Below are 19,982 nucleotides of genomic sequence, written 5' to 3' on the forward strand. Positions count from 1 at the left end.
CCACAAGATTTATCAAAGAGGGATCCCACAAAATTGCATGTATCAGGATGAACAAAACTTAATTTATGATGTGGTGATACTTGGACTCCTACTTAAATTTTACATTTATTCTCACGGTTCCCAGGCGTGATTGGCTGTACAGATGGCACTCACATTCCAATCATTGCTCCTTCAGTAAATGAAGGAGACTATGTGAACAGGAAGTCTTTCCACAGCATTAATGTACAGGTACATAGTTCCCTGTAGCATTTCAAACTAACAAATTATTTCATTATAGTAATGGATGCTAATTTGTGTTCTCTGCACTGTGAAGATCATATGTGATGCTGCCAACATTATCACAAATGTGGAAGCCAAGTGGCCAGGCTCTGTCCATGACTCACAAATATTCCGTGAATGTACACTGAGCACAAAATTTGGACATGGTGAGTTGAGAATACTTTAAAATATATAAAGACCAATTGCTTCAGGGACATTTGAACTGAAGTGTATCCTTCTGTCTTAGGAGAGTTCACTGGCTACTTGCTTGGTGATAGGGGGTATCCATGTTTACCCTATTTGCTTACCCCTTACCCTGACCCTGAACCGGGCCTAGAGCAGCGATATAATCTGGCTAATTGCAGGACAAGAGCCAGAATTGAAATGACTATCGGAATGCTTAAGGCCCGGTTCCAGTGCCTGCAAGGCCTCAGGGTCACCCCAGAAAGGGCATGTGACATTATTGTGGCATGTGTGATTCTTCACAACATTGCCACAATTAGAGGAGAACACTGTCCTTCTGAACCAGACATCAGCAGTGATCCAAACCATGAACATCCTGACCCTCCCACGGACATACAAGATGGAAGAGCAGTCAGAGACACCATATGTCACAATCATTTCCTTTGACCCATCACCTCAACATGTTGAAAGACGAAAAAACAGATTTTTTGTTCAACTGGCTTTATTGGTCGCCTGTGTTTCCTGTACACAAAGTATTAAAAGATGTAAACCTCATAAAGTGTCTCTGTTGCTTCCTCCTCTGTAACAGCTGTCAATGTTTCTTCATTATTTTCCTGTAGTAAAGAAATAAACAACATTGCTGTTCTACTGTAAACTCATATAATCTGTGGAGTATTAAGAGTACTCACAACTGCATGTTGGTCTGGCTCAACAGGAGGCTGCACCAGATGCAGTACACCATCAACTGATAGAATATGAGGTTTATACAGGTCACTTATAACTTACAAGGGACCAAATGGCAATTAACAAACATATACCAATCACCTTACACTTCATTGTCATTATGCTCTCAAAGACAACCAAGACTGAGGGAAGGCAAAATCAGTAGGAAAATAACTTCACTACAAAAAAATTCATTATGGTAAAGAGTTTATCAAATGAATGAGTAGCACTGCAAAGGTGACTGTGAAGAAAGGATGTATGCACATCATGTATTATTTTGAATTTACCTCTTATGTAGGCACTTGTGTCTTGCGGGGTTATTGACTCAGAGGATGTCCCCGCAGAGATGCCTTCAGCCACAGGGCGCCCACTGTTTTGGCTGAGGGCCAACTGCTCAGCCTCTGTGAGTGGTGGTGGTGGAGGACCCCCACCTGTTTTTCAGGCCTCCGCTTTTTTTCTGTTGACTACAACGGGGTCACATTTGAGCATACAGAATAAGCAAATATGTACTTGTAATGTGCTCAGATAATTTCAATAAGTGCTTACAGAAAGGAAATTAATGTAGCCTCTAACTGCAATTGATTTACATCGGACAAACAGACCAAGCACTATGGCTCATAATACAATTACACCTCACCTGTTTGGACTATATTTTTATATTTTATTTTTACTTGCTGCCAGGGACGTTTGGGGCTTGTTGGGTTGCACCTGCGCTCACATCACATCACAAAATAAAATGTATAACATATAAAATAAAATAACATATAATAAAATAACATATAATAAAATAACGTGTTAAATGGGTGGAAATCCCTAGATCAATGTTTAAATTAACACTTACGCATTGACTCTGTCGGCTATGTTTTGCCATGCATGCTCCCTTTTTTTTGCAGCTGAGGCTGTGTTACTTTTTTTCTGCAAAATTTGCATGTTATCGGCATATGCTGCCATCAGAATTTCGGCGTCAAGCGCTGTAAAATACATTGACCGCGCCTTCTTTCCCTCCGTCTCCATGGTGACTCACTTAATCTGTGCTTCACTAATCAGGGCTTTATGTATCCTCGTGCGCGTGCTTAACTTGGGGTTAAAGCAACTCCGCGTTGATTGAACTACTTGTTATCAGCCTTTCTGAAACCGAATATTCCGAGTTGGACAGTTCGGGGTTACTCAACCCTGAGTATCGTTTTTCACTCTGAGTTTTCTAAACCGGCTTCCTGAAATAGGGCCCTGGTGTAGGTGTCCTGAAGCGGGGGGAGAGCAATCCTGCAGCAGTGTTCTGCTGTACGGATCACTCTCTGGAGAGCTTTTTGGTCCTTCACACAGCTGTTCCCGAACCACGATTTCATGTTCTGTGTGAGGATGCTCTCCACAGCGCCTGTATAGAAAATCCTGAGGATCTTTGGAGAGACCCTGAACTTCCTCAGTTGTCGTAGGTGATACAGGCGCTGCCTAGCCTTTTTGGTCTGGACCTGAATGTGGGCAGCCCATGTCAGGTCTGAGGAGATGTGGACACAAAGATACTTGAAGGACTGCACCCTCTCCACTGGAGCTCCATTGATGATAATGGGCTTGTAGTCTCTGTGCTGACCCCTTCTGAAGTCCACCACCAGCTCCTTGGTCTTGCTGACGTTCAGCTGGAGGTGGTTGTCCTGGCACCACGATGCCAGATTCTTCACTTCATCCATGTAGGCCGTCTCATTGTTGTTGGAGATGGCACCCAACACCACTGTGTCGTCAGCAAACTTCACAATGGTGTTGGAGCCATGGGTGGCCACACAGTCTGAAGTGTAGAGGGAGTAGAGCAGTGGCGAGAGGACACATCCCTGAGGTGCTCCTGTGTTGATGGTGATGCTGTTGGAGAAGCACCTGCCCACCCTCACCACCTGAGTTCTGCCAGTGAGGAAGTCCAACACCCATGCACACAGACGGCTGTTAAGTCCCAGATCCCTCAGCTTTGTGAACAGTCTGCAGGGCACTATTGTGTTAAACGCTGAACTGTAATCAACAAACAGCATTCGCACATAGTTACCCTGTTTCTTGTCCACATGGCTGAGAGTGGTGTGTAGGACGTGGGCGATGGCATCCTCTGTGGATCTGTTGGATCTGTAGGCGAACTGCAGTGGATCTGTGGTGTCTGGGATGGAGGAGGAGATGATGTTCTTCAGCAGCCTCTCAAACACCTTCATTACTACCGAGGTCAGTGCAACTGGCCGGTAATCGTTCAGGGATGAGGGTTTGCTGTTCTTGGGCACAGGGATGATGGTGGATCTTTTGAAGCATGTGGGGACCACAGACTTCGCCAGGGACTCGTTGAAGATGTAAGTGAACACACCTGCTAGCTGGTCAGCAAAGCAGCGCAGCAGACGGCCGATGATGCCGTCTGGCCCCACCGCTTTCCTTGTGTTCACTCTCCTCAGTGCCGCTCGGACGTCATGCTCCGCGATGCTGGTCACCGGTCTCTCGCTGATGACGTCACTGTCCTCGGTAGTCAGGCGGTAGATAGCATTAGCCGCCTGGCCAACCTCGAAACGGGCGTAGAATAGGGCTGCTCGATTATGGCAAAAATGACAATCACGATTATTTTCACTGAAATTGAGATCACGATTATTTGACGATATTTATTTAACCCTTTAAGACCTACTATAGAACCAAGTCCACCAGAGCTTATATTATTATTATTTATTTTTTTTACATGCTGTAGTGCCATTTGTGGGAGCATTTCAAGTTGCTATACATCAATACAACTGTTATAGCCCATATTTTAATAATATGTATGCATTAAGTGCATAGTAATTACATAAATTGCAAAAAAGTGCAATGAACTACAAAAAAAATTGAAAATCGCTTTTGTTTTGTTTACATATATTTCTACTTGGAGAAGTTTAAGAGGTTTATCCCTCAAAACTTTAAATACAATAAAGTTGCAAAAAATAGTTTCCCACCACAGGAAATTTATTTTGAGTGTCTTCATAGTTTTATTTTGGAGATACAGCAATTTTTATATACTGCAGGAAAAACAAAAAACAATCCTATGATGCAAATTTGCAAAGAAAACAGCATGTGCATCATTTCACTGTGGGAAGTGTTACGAACAGCTGTTAGGAACGGCAAAGCGTGTTTCTGGAATATTATGTTTTTGTTGCTGCAAGCGCTTTTTATGCAGTTTTTGCAAAGCTATATGTGGAACGAAACCGTGACCGAGGACAAGCTGATGGCATCAGATGTAAGTACAACTCCTCCGGTTTCATATGCAAAACAAATTATTGCGCTAGCTTACACGGTTCAGGTTCTACAGGGATTTAAAAATAGTTACGCAAAACGGAGCGTGCTGCTCTGACCGGCTTTAAAGGGTTAACAATGACTTTAAAAAAATAATATTAAATAGTGTGCAACACCACTGAAGTTTTTTTTTTTTTTAACTCTTTTCAACCAACGGCAGTCACTCTCCAAATAACTTCTGCTTAGCTTTCCGAGCTTCCCTCGGGTCCTCTTAATCAGCGGTCTCCACCCTTTTTTGCGCCACGGACCGGTTTATGCCCGACAATATTTTCACGGACCGGCCTTTAATGTGTCGCGGATAAATCCAACAAAATAAAACTAGTACCGGTACCGAAAAAAAGAAGATTTATTCATAACACATGTGAAAAGACCCAGGAAAACCGAGTTAACAATCAAAATGATAACAAAATAACGCTGAAAACCGATAAAAACTCTGAAAACCATACATTTCACACCTGAGCCTCAACTCTCGCGGACCTGTACCAGACAACTCACGGACCGGTACCGGTCCGAGGCCCGGGGGTTTGGGACCGCTGGATAAGTTCCGGCTGTGTCCCCGCCTGTCTGCCATTTCCTAATTACCTGGTGTGTGTATTTATACTGCATGTCTGCCTGTGCTCCTCGTGGCATCGTCTGTGTTTCTCTGTGAATTGTTCGTGTACTTAACGTTATTCCGTGTTTCTCCGTGTCTCTCTGCTCCTCGCTCCGTGTCCTCCTTTTGCATTAGTTTTACCAGTTTAGGGTTTTGTTCAGTTCTGCTCACACTTTGGTTACTGTGCACTGTAAATAAAACCCACTTGCACCTCCGCCAGTGTCTGCTTGTGGATCCTCCTTTCTCACCTCAACACGACTGCTGCCCCAGCCGTGACATTTATACTGTCCTCTGTTTTTCACAGTTATTTTGACCAAGTTTGGTGTGGTATTGACTCTTGAAGAACGGCAGGGTTTATTAATTGGCACCATCCTCGGTCCATCTCTTGTAAATCCTTTTGTGTATTGTCTTAGGACGAAGGAAATTAAAAATAAGATTTTTAAGATACTTAGAAAGGTTAACATAGCTGGTTAGAGGCTTGTGAACTGTGAGTGCACTTATATGTAAAATAGACAGAATCATTGGAAAGTTCATGTACGAATTTTCTAAACTTTGTTCTGGTCGGATTTGCGAACTTCTGAATCCTATTTAGGAGAGGAGCATCCACCTGTGAACTGCTATCATAACTTTATATATGTTATGATCATTTATAAATGATTTATATGACAGTCACATTTTAACCAAATAGCCTCGGGACTATTTACTTACACAACTGAATTGTTGAAACACAAACTGTTCCTATTAATTCTGATATATTTTTAAGTTTTCATTAAAATGCACTGTTTGTTTGTGAGCAGCATTATGTGACAACAGTTAATCTGTTAATAAAATAATTACTTTGTTATTTTGAAACAAAGTAAGAAAATGACATTTGTTATCTTACTAACGTTTTAGTATGTGTGTTTGCTATTTCTTTCTTTTTAGGTGGATGGATGACAGTATTCTTATAATAAGCAGTGAATTGACCAGATAACAAAGAAACAATGATTATAGTGAGCACGTAGGGGCAGGGAATGTAAGATTTTTTAACAAAGAAATAGGTAAAATTGCAAGAGAGCAAGAGAACGTTTTCGTTGAATCAGCTAATTTTCCTCTCAGGTAAAAACGTTTCTAAAACAAGAAGTTCAGGAACACATAAAAAAAGGAAAAATGCCAAAGGAGAAATATAAATTCTCACCTGACTTATTTTTGCCCCTACAAAATACGCAAGAAATGTTCACAAAAAGTGTGACAGCATGTGTAGTTCGAGCAGTAATATCATCAATGGTGTCAAATAACACCCTACCACATCTGCTCTTTGAAACATTGCATCTTTGATTTAGTTGCTGAAAGAATTTGAAACAAGTTTTAAAAGAAGGAGGTGAATGTGCCGAAATACATGATGTCAACTTTTTTTTTTTTTTTAACAGAAAAGAACCTTTAAAAAGCAAATATGATGATTTATCTGAGGGGATGGCATTAAAACAACTTTATTAGGACATACATTAATTGAACAAGGCAAGAGCAAAAGAGCAAGTAAGAGATCATTGTAATAAGGAAATAAAAATCAACTGAAAAACAATTTAAAATGGACTTCTAACCAGATACTGAACAGGAAAGAAAAGATAAGTTAAAAATAGTACAGTATTGATCAGAAATAAATGTCTTCGGAACAAATACAGTCAATATTTACACCAAAATAAAAACAAGGTCCATTGTGTGTCCTATCATAAATGTGGGGCCTGATGCATATTCTGCATCATGAAAAAATCCATGACGCTGATAGAATTTATGGTAGTGAGACCAGAGTAATCATCGACATGTATCTTTGAAATCCTCCTCTACAACCAATCTCAACAATTTTATAGTAGATGAGGAATAGAAATTATTTAAGAAGAAAGTAAGAAAGAAAGTAAGGAGTCTTGTGGAAAACCGGTTCGCAGTTGCTCACTTCCTAGGAACTGTTAGTCTGCTCACCTATTGATTCCACTTACTGGTTCCACTTGTAATTGTGCTATAATTAGCTGATTTCAGTTTGTGTGCCAGAGGAGGAAAATAGTAGCACAATCTACAGCATAGATATGAACTTTACTTTTATATTTTAGAGCCAAACCTAAAAGTTATTTTGGTAGTCTCATCCCACAGCAAATTAAAATGATGACCCAGGAAACATATGAATTTGAAAATAATCACCTATATTTTTAATATTACTCAAGAGGATGATCAGAATAAAAATGAAATAAATAAAAATATTAGGTAATACAAATGGTAGTAGTAATCAAACAAATATATCACGTTCAAATAAAAACTAAAATGGCTTCTGTCCATAAATTTAAATAAAACTTCAAATTAAATAAAAAGCATTTTATTTTCCAGTCCAAAATAGCAAGTTTCCAAAATTTACAGATGGTTCAGTTCTTGACTTCTCAACTGCAGTGGACATGCTTTGGAATGAGGCTTGCTCTCTGCCAACTTTTAAACTTTCAAAAGGGGACATTCTGGTGTGCCAGAAACACAATGCAAAGCCAGCTGGGCATAGGGTAAACATGCATTGTATGTTCATATTCTTATAATAAAAATGAAGTAATGTGTTGGGTAGCACTTTTTATTACAGCTCGGTAACAAGGAAGAAACAAGAATGTAATAATATGGTAATTTCAAAGTTATTACCATTCAACTGCCCATGGTAGATTCTGCATAATAAGCAGGAAACAGAGGTGCGAAATGCAAAACTGGCTGTTTCTATTTAAAACATATAGACACCTATTAAAGCTAACTTTAATAAAATGTGTTTATTACCTGGCAATATCTCTGGTAGTTTCTGTGTAATAAGCAGGTAAGAGAGCTGTAAAACGAAAAACTGCCTGTTTGTATTTAATAATATATTAATAACCATGTAATAACCTTTAAAACAAACTTTAAGAATAGTAATGTCTACCAGGAAACACCTGTGGCAGTTTCTGTGTAATAAGGAGCAATTTAATACAATTAAATGCTTGTGGTGTGAGCAGTCAGGGTGTGCAGTTAGGGGAGCAGTGAGCTCCACATGGAACAAAAAGAGCTCTAGGACTCTGATCCAGGAGCCTGGCTTAAATGCCCTTGTTATTCCCCTCATATTGGCCCCGTTGTCATCAGACTGACCTCAGCAGTCCTCAAAGGGAATTTTCAGCTCTTCCAGCCTGTTTAAAATCATGGATGTGAGATGTTTCCCATGGATTTTTCAGCATCCACAAGCTGACTGACACAGAAAATCAGAAAAATGTAGAATGTGCACTGCACATGTATGGGTGGCACTGCAGAGTTATATTCTCTTGTTAGAGCTCTACTGTTTAACGCTGAGTCAGATGTACGGTTGTAAGGCACAAAGACTACGACAGATGTGGCTGTATACCTGGTGATGACAAAAAGTGGAAATAAGGTCTCTGTTAAGTTGGGGTTTCCAATTCCATTGTTAACTTTTTTCATTTGTCTGCTTTTTGTCAGCTTGTTCCATTAGGAGTTGCCACAGCAGATAATCTGCCTCCATCCCATCCTATTCCTAGTATCTAGTCGACAAAGAGCCAGCCAGGGCAGTTCACCCTTCTGCTTAAGTGATACTTACACAGTGACTGAGCTATTTACAAAAGAATATTTACAAAATCCAGGTTTCTCTCGAGAAAACATGCAGAGATTGAAAGTTTGGAGGCCAAGCACAGGACTTGCTGTTGTCAGCGGAACACCTGCTGGAGAAACATTTTTGAAATGTCCAGATAACAAGGACTGACACATTGAAACCAGCCCAAAATGGTTTAATCATTAGAAGAGGGACCTGCAGTGACTCTCAGATCTCTTGCAGTAGAATGTGAGACCCATTCTTGGTGGGTGTCCTTTGTCATCGATTCTGTTCACAATTTTTATGGACACAATTTATAGGCACAATCAAAAAGCAGAGAGAGTCTGTGTCTTGATGGCTTCAGGATCTGCTTCAAGACAAGATGAGAATTCAAGAATTTAAGATCCACATGCAAAGTCCAGATTTGTATAGATTTGTGGCTCTTGCTTTTTTTTTTCTCTGTTGAACTTAAGGGAACTCCATACCAAGATGTAGTGGTGTAGTATAAATGTCATGCTTTCCTTTTTGTTTCATGTAAAGCGTCTAGATAAAGGTTAATGAAAGTCTGTGAGTGGTGAGATTGACTTAAAATCGGCAGTGCACCTTTTAATCCTGTGTGCCTTATGTATGAATTCTGGTTGTGCTTACTGATCGTGAACTGATTTTATGTGCTACACGGCGCTCAGCAATCTGTCAAAAAATGTTTTAGTTTGACTTTGGTAAGCTATGAAGCCGCACCGCTTGATGGATTGTCGGAGCATTACAAATACCGTAGTCTGGAGCCTCACGGAGTGATACGTACTGTGCTTCAACGTAATATTACCGTATTGTGTGTGTGTATAAGGACCATAAATGGCATCTGTTAAGAGACGTGGTTACAAAGAGGATTTCAAACTCAAAGCTGTCAGTCACGCAGTAGAAATTGGGAATAGAGCAGCTGTGAAATCTTTCTGTCTTTGTTATTATGCTCAGCATCTGTTAGTTTACATTTTGACTGCACAATTGTGAGCTTTTTGTTATGCACAAAAACAAAATTGTTTTCTTTTAATAATAATGGATTGGATTTATATAGCGCTTTTCAAGGCACCCAAAGCGCTTTACAATACCACTATTCATTCACTCTCACATTCATACACTGGTGGAGGCAGCTACAGTTGTAGCCACAGCTGCCCTGGGGCAGACTGACAGAAGCGAGGCTGCCATATCGCGCCATCGGCCCCTCTGGCCAACACCAGTAGGCAAGTAGGGTAAAATGTCTTGCCCAAGGACACAACAACCAGGACAGAGAGCCCAGGGATCGAACCAGCGACCTTCCGGTTACAGATGCGATTCCCAACCCTCTGAGCCACGGTCGCCCAATTTATGGAGCATTATTATTTAATAAATGCTGATAATTTATTTTTGAGTAATTTCTTCATGTACATATACGCTGTATGTTAATAAAAGTGCCTGTGTGACATCTGGGCCACAGCTTTGACTAAAAACTCTCCTTTTGTTCTTACCATATGGCTTTTAAAAAAAAAAAATCTAGATATATATCGTATATCGCCATCCAGCTAAAAAATATCGAGATATGAATTTTGGGTCATATCGCCCAGCCCTATGTAGAATGCATGTTGTTTAAGGCAGCTAAGATATTGAAAATATCTACACTGACACTCAAAGTGATGTAGTTACCTGAAGTGGTTTCACTTCATAGGTGGGCCTTGTCAGGGTTCCTTTGTGGAATTTCTTGCCTTCTCAATGGGGTTAGGAACATCAGTTGTGTTGTGTAGAAGTCAGGTTGGTACACAGTACTCTTGCCATAAAATTAATTCTAAGTAAAGAGAAACGACAGTCCATCATTACTTTAAGAACAGAAGGTCGGTGTACCCATAGATGTTTGTGTATAACTAGGGATGTATGCTGTGTGCGTCGCTTAGACAGGTGGAGAGAATACGTCACTTGTTCATAAATAAAGAGCAGGAGAGAGAGAGAAAATGTGTGGCGAGATGCTCCCTGAGTCTGACTTTGTGTATGCATATTTACTAATATGAGTAGGCTTGGCTTAAGTGTGTGTGTGTCCTAAACGCCTGTGTGCGCTGTCTGACTGAAGTAAATGTGCTGCCGTTGAGCGCATGGTGCGGCGTATGTGTCGAAATAAAGGATGTTTGTGGATGAGTGTCGAAGCAGGTGATCGAGGCAGTGAAAAGAGTAAAGAAAGAAACCAAGGACAGGGGTGAGCAGCATAAAACCAAGAGGGGGAAAAGAGAGGAAAAAAAAACGAGAAGAAAAAAAACAAAAACAAAACGTAAACATTCCAATGACGGTGTTAATTCTGCTATGAAATCACACTTTAAGATGCGATTTGATACTGGTAAGTTAAACAGATGTTAATGCAAGTTAGTGTGAGTGGATAGGGAAAGGGTGTAGCTGATCTGGTGTGAGGTTAATACAGCCATGGAGTGATGTTGGGGTCGCGGTGGAGCTGTCCGTCCACGTGCAGCCGGTCCACAGCGATGACAGCGCGGGAGCCCTTCTGGATGTAGCCGCGTCGGATTGGGAAGAGGACCCTGCGTCGTTCCAAGATCGCTTGTCGATTGACTCCAGTATGTCAGCAATATCTTTGCCGGCTGGCGATGTTGAGCCGGGGGAATCTGCCGGGCGTTGTCTTTTCGACGACGGCGTCTCAGGTTTGGCCGGGGAAGCTGCACACTGGGTCTTCTTCATCACGAGATCCTGAAAGCACTGATCAATATAATCTTGGAGAGTCTCTAAACTCTCCTCGTTGTTCTCCAGGGTGTTGGAGATTATTTAGACAAATAGTGTTAGTTATAGGACAATTGATAAGTCTATTTGGTAATACTGAAGCTTAAATGAATTTGTTCAAATCTAAACTACCATTTGCTTTAATTTTCCGCCAAAATCTCCGGCGTCTGACGTCAGTTACAACACGAGTCGCTTACCTTGTCCGTCACTTACCTCTCCATCTATGGGTACACTGAGGTTCATTACATGGAATATAAATGGAGCTGGCTCCAGAGAAAAGAGGTTAAAAATATTTAACCAACTCAAAAAACTACAGGCAGATGTTGTCCTATTACAAGAGACCCACAGACCTCTTAGAGGTTCGAATGAACTTAAAACACCTGAGTTTCCCAATGTGTTCTCAGCTTGTTATAATTCTAGACAAAGGGGAGTAGCAATTTTAATACATAAAAATATTAATTTCATGGTACTCGATACAGTTATAGATCCAGAGGGCAGATTCTTAATCATTAAACTATCTATACTTGATAAAAAGCTATGTATTGCAAGTGTATATGGTCCAAATGTTGATGATCCCTCATTCTTTCATGGTTTTTTCAGTGCACTCTCTGAACACTTAGATGGCACACTTGTTCTTGGAGGCGACCTCAACCTTGGACTAAATGAAGACATGGATAGGCTCGATACAGCGGGAACTCAGCGTAATTGGCAGTCCACAAATATAATCAAACAGTATATGAGTGACTTTGGTCTTTGCGATGCATGGCGCTCCCTTCACCCCACCAGTAAGGAATATACCCTAATCCAGACGAGAGTAGGAGTGATGCATCACTCCTACTCTCGTCTGGATTATTTTTTGGTCAGCAGCTCACTGCTGAACGACATTTCAGACACTGAGATTCACCCTATAGCTGTCAGCGATCATGGTCCTGTATCTTTAACACTAATGCACAAGAATAATACTACGCCAAGAAAAAACTGGAGATTTAATATATCACTACTTAAAGATGAAGACTTTATTAAATATTTTTAAAAAGAGTGGACTTCATATTTGGACTATAATGACACTCCCGAAACATCAGCTTCTGTTCTATGGGAAGCAGGGAAAGCTGTGATGAGAGGTAAAATAATTTCTTTCTCATCACATAAAAAGAAAAAAGAAAACAAAAATATTCAGGAATTAGAAAAAAACATCAAATCACTAGAAGAAGCCTACGCGTCCCACCAAGATCAGGAAACATTGAACAAAATACGCAAAACAAAACTAGAATTAAATGAGATAATTGATAATTAAACAAAATTCTTAGTACAAAGACTACGCCTACAAAATTATGAACATGGTAATAAATCCGGTCAATTTCTAGCAAACCAGCTAAAAATAAATAAAGAAAAAACAACTATATGTGCTGTTCAAGATTCATCTGGGAACACAATATATGAACCGATAAAAATAAACAACATTTTCAGGGATTTCTATAAAACGTTGTATTCACCACAAATAAACCCATCTAAAAAAGAAATTGATCAGTTTTTTTACAACATAACTCTTCCAAAATTATTGGACACTCAAGCAATGGCACTGGATTCACCACTGACACCAGGTGAACTCCAGGAAGCCCTGATATGTATGCCCAATAATAAGGCTCCAGGTCCAGACGGCTTTCCTGCAGAATTCTACAAAGAATTCTGGTCGATTCTAGCACCAGTTTTCTACAGAACGTTGTTGGAAATTAAAGAAAAGGGCAGACTTCCATCAAATATGAATTCTGAAAACATTAATCTCCTGCTAAAACCAGGCAAAGACCCTGTATATCCCTCAAGCTATCGTCCAATATCCCTTATAAATGTAGACCTTAAAATAATCTGCAAAGCTCTCTCAAAGAGACTGGAGAAAATAACCCCCCTCTTAATTCATCCTGACCAAACTGGTTTCATAAAAGGTAGGCACTCATCAACAAATACACGTAGATTACTTAATTTGATAGACTACTCATACAGTAAAAACCTAGAAACTACAATATTCTCTTTAGACGCAGAAAAAGCATTTGACAGAGTTAACTGGAAATTTCTATTTGCAACTTTACACAAATTTGGTTTTGGATCCTCTTTCATAAACTGGTTAAAAATATTATATAATTCCCCAACAGCTTGTGTTAGAACAAATGACCAGACATCCTCCAGCTTCTGTCTCTTGAGGGGCACCAGGCAGGGATGCCCACTCTCCCCTTCACTGTTTGCAATTTTTATTGAACCACTAGCAGCAGCAATTAGACAGAATTCAGTAATTAAGGGCATAAAATGCAAGAACGTGGAACATAAAATCAGCCTTTATGCGGATGATGTGTTACTCTTTCTCCAAAATTCACAAACCAATATCTCTGGGGTGATTGAATTGATAAACTCTTTTGCAAGAATATCAGATTACTCAATTAACTGGTCAAAATCTAAAGTCCTACCGATTAATTGCTCCCTCCATAATTCCTCTTCTACACCACTGCAATCGGGAAATATAAAATATTTAGGTATTAATGTTTCTCCCAAGCTTGCAGATCTAACTAAATTAAACCATATCCCAATTTTAAAGAAGGTAGAAGATGATCTGGCTAGATGGAAATGTCTACCCATATCACTCATGGGAATGGTTGCCGCTATAAAAATGATGGTCTTACCAAAAATAAATTATTTATTCTCAATGATCCCAACTAAACCGCCACAAGATTGGTTCAGATCTCTAGATTCATGTATGTCCAAATTCCTTTGGAAAAATAAACCCCCACGTATAAACTTAAAAACACTACAAAAGACCAAGGATAAAGGAGGACTAGAACTGCCTAACTTTCAGCACTACTTCTTAGCCAACAGGCTTCAGTTTATCTCAGGATGGCTAAAACATACCCTCTTAGATGAACCTTGGCTAGATGTAGAACAAGCACTTTGCAATAATCTAGAGATCTCAGACCTACCATTTATCAGCTCAAACATCCAACGACATGAATGCTTTAAAAGCATCAACATCAGCTCTTCTCTGACAGCATGGTGGGAGTTTCTAAAATTGACGGCGTCTTCATTAATCCCATGCAAACGTACACCTATCTGGAACAACCCTGACATATTACAAAACAATAATATGATAAACTTTTCAGATTGGAGTGGTAAAGGAATCAAATATTTAGAACATATACTAGAAGGAACAGAATTTATTTCATTTGACGGACTAGTTACACAATATGGGATCAACAAGAAAAGATTTTTAGAATATCAACAAATTAAATCCACAGTAAAAAAGAAATTTAAACCGGGTCAAGTTGAACTACAAACACCACCAAGTGTGGTTCAATTTCTTACTCTTAAAACCCCCAAATTACTATCCAAAATATACAGAATGCTTTCTAAAACAGATGAATCAATATAACTTCCTATTGCAAAATGGGAAGCGGATTTATCAGTTAACTTAGACCTAAACTTCTGGTCTCAGATTTGCTTAAAAACCTTTCATCTAATTAGAAATCCCAGTCTTCAATTAATTCAATACAAAATATTACATAGAGTGCACTATACAGGTCATCAGATGTTGAAGATGGGCTTTACGTCTACCAACAACTGCTCACACTGCCAAACCAATTCACCGGACAATTATATCCACGCTCTTTGGTTCTGTCCACCAGTTCAGAAGTTTTGGCGTGAGATATGTGAAGACTTATCGAAGTGTCTGAAATGTAACATTCCAACTTCCCCCTTAGTGTGTTTGTTGGGCAGCTTAGATAATGTCACTTCAGAAAAGAATATCGCCCATATGGTTTTCACTGCCCTATGCATAGCCAAGAAAACAGTCCTCATGAACTGGAAAAATAAAAACAATCTTAATTCTAACCAATATAGAAATTATCTATTAGATTACATTAGTCTTGATACAGCCTCTGCCACCACATCAGATCAATTGCTCTGGGCTCCTTTGATCAGCTCCATCACCTAGTGGGGGTGGGGGGTCATAGTTTGGTCCCGCCTTCACTGTTGTGATTGGTGTGGGGGTAGGGACAGGCTTAGGGCGTCGGGGGGTTCCCCGGAGGCATCTTCCTTGGGGGGCTCAACCCGGGGTAGAGGTCATGTCCGGTTAGGGGCTCTGTTGGCTCTCAGGTGACTGTTTCCTCGTGGCTGCGTGCAGCGGGGCTAGGGGAGGGTCTGTGCTGATGGACGTGGGTTACTGACCTGGTAGCCTGGCTGCCCCTGGGTGGGTCCGGGATGGGCGTGAGGTTCTGGGGGCGCTCCGTCTCTGGGCTGGGGCCCGGGCCGGGCCTCGGGGGCTTGGGTCCTGATTGGTGTGTTGCCGGGGTTGTGGGCGGGTGGGTGCATGGGGGCCCAGCCCTGGAGCAGGGTGCCACCGGTGCATCGAGCCACCTGGGGGGCTCTTCAACTGGTGGGGGAGATTGTCACATCTTGAAGGAACTTTCCTCTCTTCAGGAACTCTCTCTGCAGGAGGGGGAGATACAGGAGAGGTGGAGGAAGATCTCAGCCTGTGTGTTTATTGTCTTATGTAGTCTGGAAGATGAGTGGATGGTGGGGTGGGTGCAGTTTTCTCTGTGGTGGGGTTGGGTGGACTGTCCCGGGCTCTGTGGGGCCGGGAGGCACTGCTGCACTGGGCCCCGGTCTGGATGGGCCTGGGCCCCCTTTCCCTGGCGGGTCGCGGAGTATGGGGGTGCCTACTGGGGTCAGCGGGGGAGCTGGCCCCAGGGAGGGGTCACTTGCCCCTCCCTTCCTTCCCTCCCCATCTCCAGCTGCCTCCCCCTTCCCGCTCCACCACAACCACCCACACATGCAGGACCTTGGAGTAGGGGTATGTCACCAGGGTGCAGAGGAGGCTACCCCCCCTCTGTCCCCTTCTGGCTGCCTCTGCCTCAATTTTATCCCACAACTTAGACATTCACATTACTCACACTCTCATTACACATACATGTAGGATCTTGGGGGTGGGCACGATACACGGAATCCAAATTACCATCAGGGTGTACACCTCACCCCTGGCGTCGTTCCCACCTCTCAATTTTAAATACACGTAGACATTGAGGGCTAGCAGGAGGGACCATGCGCTTACCTGCTGTACGGTGTACATTTTAGGACATCGTCAGGTATCGGACAAAAAATTGTCAGGTGTCAGTTGTCAAAAAAAAAATTGTCAGGTATCAGACAAAAAATTGTCAGGTGTCAGTTGTCAAAAAAAAAATTGTCAGGTATCAGACAAAAAATTGTCAGGTGTCAGTTGTCAAAAAAAAAATTGTCAGGTATCAGAAAAAAAATTGTCAGGTGTCAGAAAAAAAATTGTCAGGTGTCAGTTGTCAAAAAAAAAAAAGTCAGGTGTCAGAAAAAAAGTTGTCAGGTGTCAGAAAAAAAGTTGTCAGGTGTCATAAAAAAAGTTGTCAGGTGTCAGAAAAAAAGTTGTCAGGTGTCAGAAAAAAAATTGTCAGGTGTCAGACAAAAAATTGTCAGGTGTCAGTTGTCAAAAAAAAAAAAAGTCAGGTATCAGAAAAAAAATTGTCAGGTGTCAGAACACAAGGTACCAGAGAGAAAATCTTCCTGCAGGTGGCGCTGTTGTCATGTCCCACCCGAATTGATTTCCAAATACGTCATCAACGTGTGACCGTGGGAGAGCGTAAGGTCATTGACCTCACCGGAGTTTTACCGTGGTTCAGGCTCCTAACGACACAAGGTAAGTTTAACTTTTTCTCCCTTTTGTTCATATTTTTGCCACAGTTGTGTTATATTAAGTTGCAGTTATGTTGTGAAAGTTACATATCAGAGACGGAAAGCCAGTTTTGTACGAAACCAAATCAGTACTATTTTTGTCTGGCTAATTCATTCTAGCTAGCGACAGTGGTGAAACGTGATTCAAATTTAAACTGTTCAGTAATTGTTTTGTATACATTTCAGCAAATGGACAAGCTGAAAGCTTACGAGCAGCCTGCATCCTTTCTGTCGCTCTTTTTCTTTATTTCTCTTTTCTATATTGCTACTGTCGGGATATTTTTTGATCCCGATTTTTTTTTTCTGTTATTGTTTTTAGACTTTGCTGCAATATGTCATCTGACGATGATGAAAGGAGTATCCGACTCTGGCTGGTTCCCATGACTGTACCAAAAATACTTTTTTTTTTATTAAAAAAAGAGCATTAAAAATAAATGACTGAAGTACAACTTATTTATTAACTACTGTTCACCTCTTTAATATCAAAGAAGTGTATTTTTTGCTACACATGTTTTATTTGTGGGCACTGAATAGACGATGATTTTAGTGTAATTGCCACATAAAAAGATTTAGTACTTTACTGGTTAATTACTTATGTTCAGTGTAAGAGGTGGATGATCAATTAGACTGTTGTTGTTACACTTAACCTTTCAAGATATGATGATAATAACATTGTTCAACAAAGGCTTAAAACAAAAGGAAATCAGCTGTGCACTGAATTCATATGGGCATAAAATAAGGTAAGTCTGCATTTCAACAGTTTCCGTGACAACTCTCTAAAATGACAAAACATGCAGTTTGCATTCAATATAATGTAAGTCTGTGTTGTCTTTTAACAGTGAGAGGCATCTGAGACGAGTTTTAAAACTTCTAGGGTTGAAGCGAAGATGCCCCCAACGACCTTTTACTGAAATCCACAAAGCTGTGGAGGTAAGCGTTAAAACATCAGTGCAAAAAATATATATTTTCCTGAAGTCTGTGTCATGAGCTATTGTAGAAACAATAAATGTTATTTTCTGTAGTGATTTAAAAAAAAAAAACATTCAATTGTCTGTTTGTTTGTTTTTTAGAGTGAGATGAAACAGTGGTCTCCTGAACAAGGAATCAGGGCAATGGTAAAGCGGGTAAGGGATGTCAGAGGAGTGCGGCCTTGTTACAGGTTGGTTAAATAGTGTGTATATAATCAAGTATTCTCTTGTTTTACTGTTGAGCTCATAGTAAAATCTATTGTTACTGTAGAGACGATGTTGCTAATATAATGAGGTATATGGATGCAAGTGGTCTTCAGAGGAGATCTCCTGGAAAGAAGAAAATTCCCTGTCGGAATTACATCAGCCGTGGTCCAAATGACACATGGCACATTGATGGTATTTATTTTATCTTTTCAATTAACCTTCCAAACATGTTTTGATGGTACTTCTGTTGAAACAAATTGTAATTATTATTTGTTGTTTCATATAGGCAATGATAAACTGAAGTTCTTTGGAATGTGGATACATTTGGGGATTGATGGGTAGGTTTGAATATGGCATTCGCTACTTAATTTATTATATTCAGTGATAGTACAAAGTTGCTTCAAGATAAGGATGTGCGGTAAACTGAGGTGTTATCTCTCCTGAGTAGTCTAGGGCAGGGATGGGCAAGTCCAGGCCTCGAGGGCCGGTGTCCTGCAGGTTTTAGATGTGTCCTTGATCCACAGCTGATTCAAATGGCTAAATTACCCTCACAACATGTTTTGTAGTTCTCCAGAGGCCTGGTAATGAACTAATCATTTTATTCAAGTGTGTTTACCCAGGGTGATATCTAAAACATGCAGGACACTGGCCCTCGAGGTCTGGATTTGGCCAAGCCTGGTCTAAGGGACCAAGATAAAGTATGAATAGTGAAGGAGGATTCAAGATGGCGGTTTTTAAAAGGCTTATTTCCTGCTAGTCTTAAAGTTCCATTTCAGACTGGCAGTTAATTTCAGAGAGGGCCAAGACCAACACAACAAACAAAACATCCCTGATATAAAGTAAACAGAATTTAACTCCAAAGAAAATAAAATGTACAATTTACGATAACCTACCTAACCAACACATAAACAGGAGAATACAAGGGATTACAAAACAAAAGGCAGCTCTCCCCTCGCGTCAGTCTGAACACAGTCAAGAGTCACATTCAATTCCAAAGGCATGTAAGCCTACACAACTATGGCAGTCAAAATGGCCGGAGGAACCAGAAACAACGCCTAGACATAATACAATGGAAAACCAGCATACTCTTTGTCAGGGGAAGACATTTGTTCAAACACAAGCAAGAGAAATAAGACACTGCAGACCAAACTCAGAGTGTATAAGAGCGTGCGCACGGGTGAGTGTCTCTGAGGAACACACACACCGAATGCAGGCTTGCTTCCTTTATTTATAGGAAAAAGCAGGTTACATAGTACTTTCTCTTTTGTGAGAAGTCGAAGAGAGGTTAGGCATTAGATCAGCTTATCTGATCTTTCACACACTGGGGTAAGAATACAGAAGTATATCATGCTGTATCTGACATCACAGACACTGAAGTAAAGAATGCATCATTATATCATGTTTGTCAAACATCTCAGACACTGAGGTAAGGAATGCATCATGTTTTCCTTTAACAATAGACTTGGTTAGGTGATTCTTCAACAATAGGCTTGGTTATGTGAAAATATATGAACACTTGAATATAAGGCACACTTGATTATATTGTATTTCATAAAAATCCTCTGTCACTCTTGGGGAATGTAACAAAAACCAAACATAGTGCCAAAACATGATTAAATCATATGTACAAGTGGCCACTTTTCTGTTTCTTTCTTTTCAGATTTTCCAGGAAGGTTCTATGGCTAAAGGTGGGCACATCCAACCGCAAATAAAACTT

At 40.5% G+C, this 19,982-nt stretch overlaps 1 protein-coding gene across 1 annotated transcript; it reads left to right on the top strand.

The window, feature by feature from the left end:
* Nucleotides 1-16,811: 16,811 nt before the first annotated feature.
* LOC147314930 (uncharacterized) lies at nucleotides 16,812-19,977 on the top strand. The gene is made up of 8 exons (XM_086260428.1): nucleotides 16,812-17,055; nucleotides 17,410-17,447; nucleotides 17,746-17,830; nucleotides 17,930-18,020; nucleotides 18,161-18,249; nucleotides 18,330-18,457; nucleotides 18,552-18,603; nucleotides 19,926-19,977. Exons 2-8 carry the CDS (start codon nucleotides 17,423-17,425, stop codon nucleotides 19,975-19,977), a joined length of 522 nt encoding a protein of 173 aa, XP_086116554.1. The 5' UTR covers nucleotides 16,812-17,055; nucleotides 17,410-17,422.
* The last annotated feature ends 5 nt before the right edge of the window (nucleotides 19,978-19,982 follow it).

This window comes from Aulonocara sp. 'chitande type north' Nkhata Bay, linkage group LG14 (assembly GCF_057382095.1).
Source record: "Aulonocara sp. 'chitande type north' Nkhata Bay isolate Kocher_YH1m ecotype deep benthic linkage group LG14, A_spYH_male_GT1.1, whole genome shotgun sequence".
Lineage (NCBI taxonomy): Eukaryota > Metazoa > Chordata > Actinopteri > Cichliformes > Cichlidae > Aulonocara > Aulonocara sp. 'chitande type north' Nkhata Bay.

Coding starts and splice junctions, on each gene's coding strand:
- LOC147314930 (XM_086260428.1), top strand. CDS start 17,423: ATGTCATCTGACGATGATGAAAGGA. Junction 18,458..18,551: donor TGACACATGGCACATTGATG/GTATTTATTTTA, acceptor TGTTTCATATAG/GCAATGATAAACTGAAGTTC. Junction 18,604..19,925: donor ATACATTTGGGGATTGATGG/GTAGGTTTGAAT, acceptor CTTTCTTTTCAG/ATTTTCCAGGAAGGTTCTAT.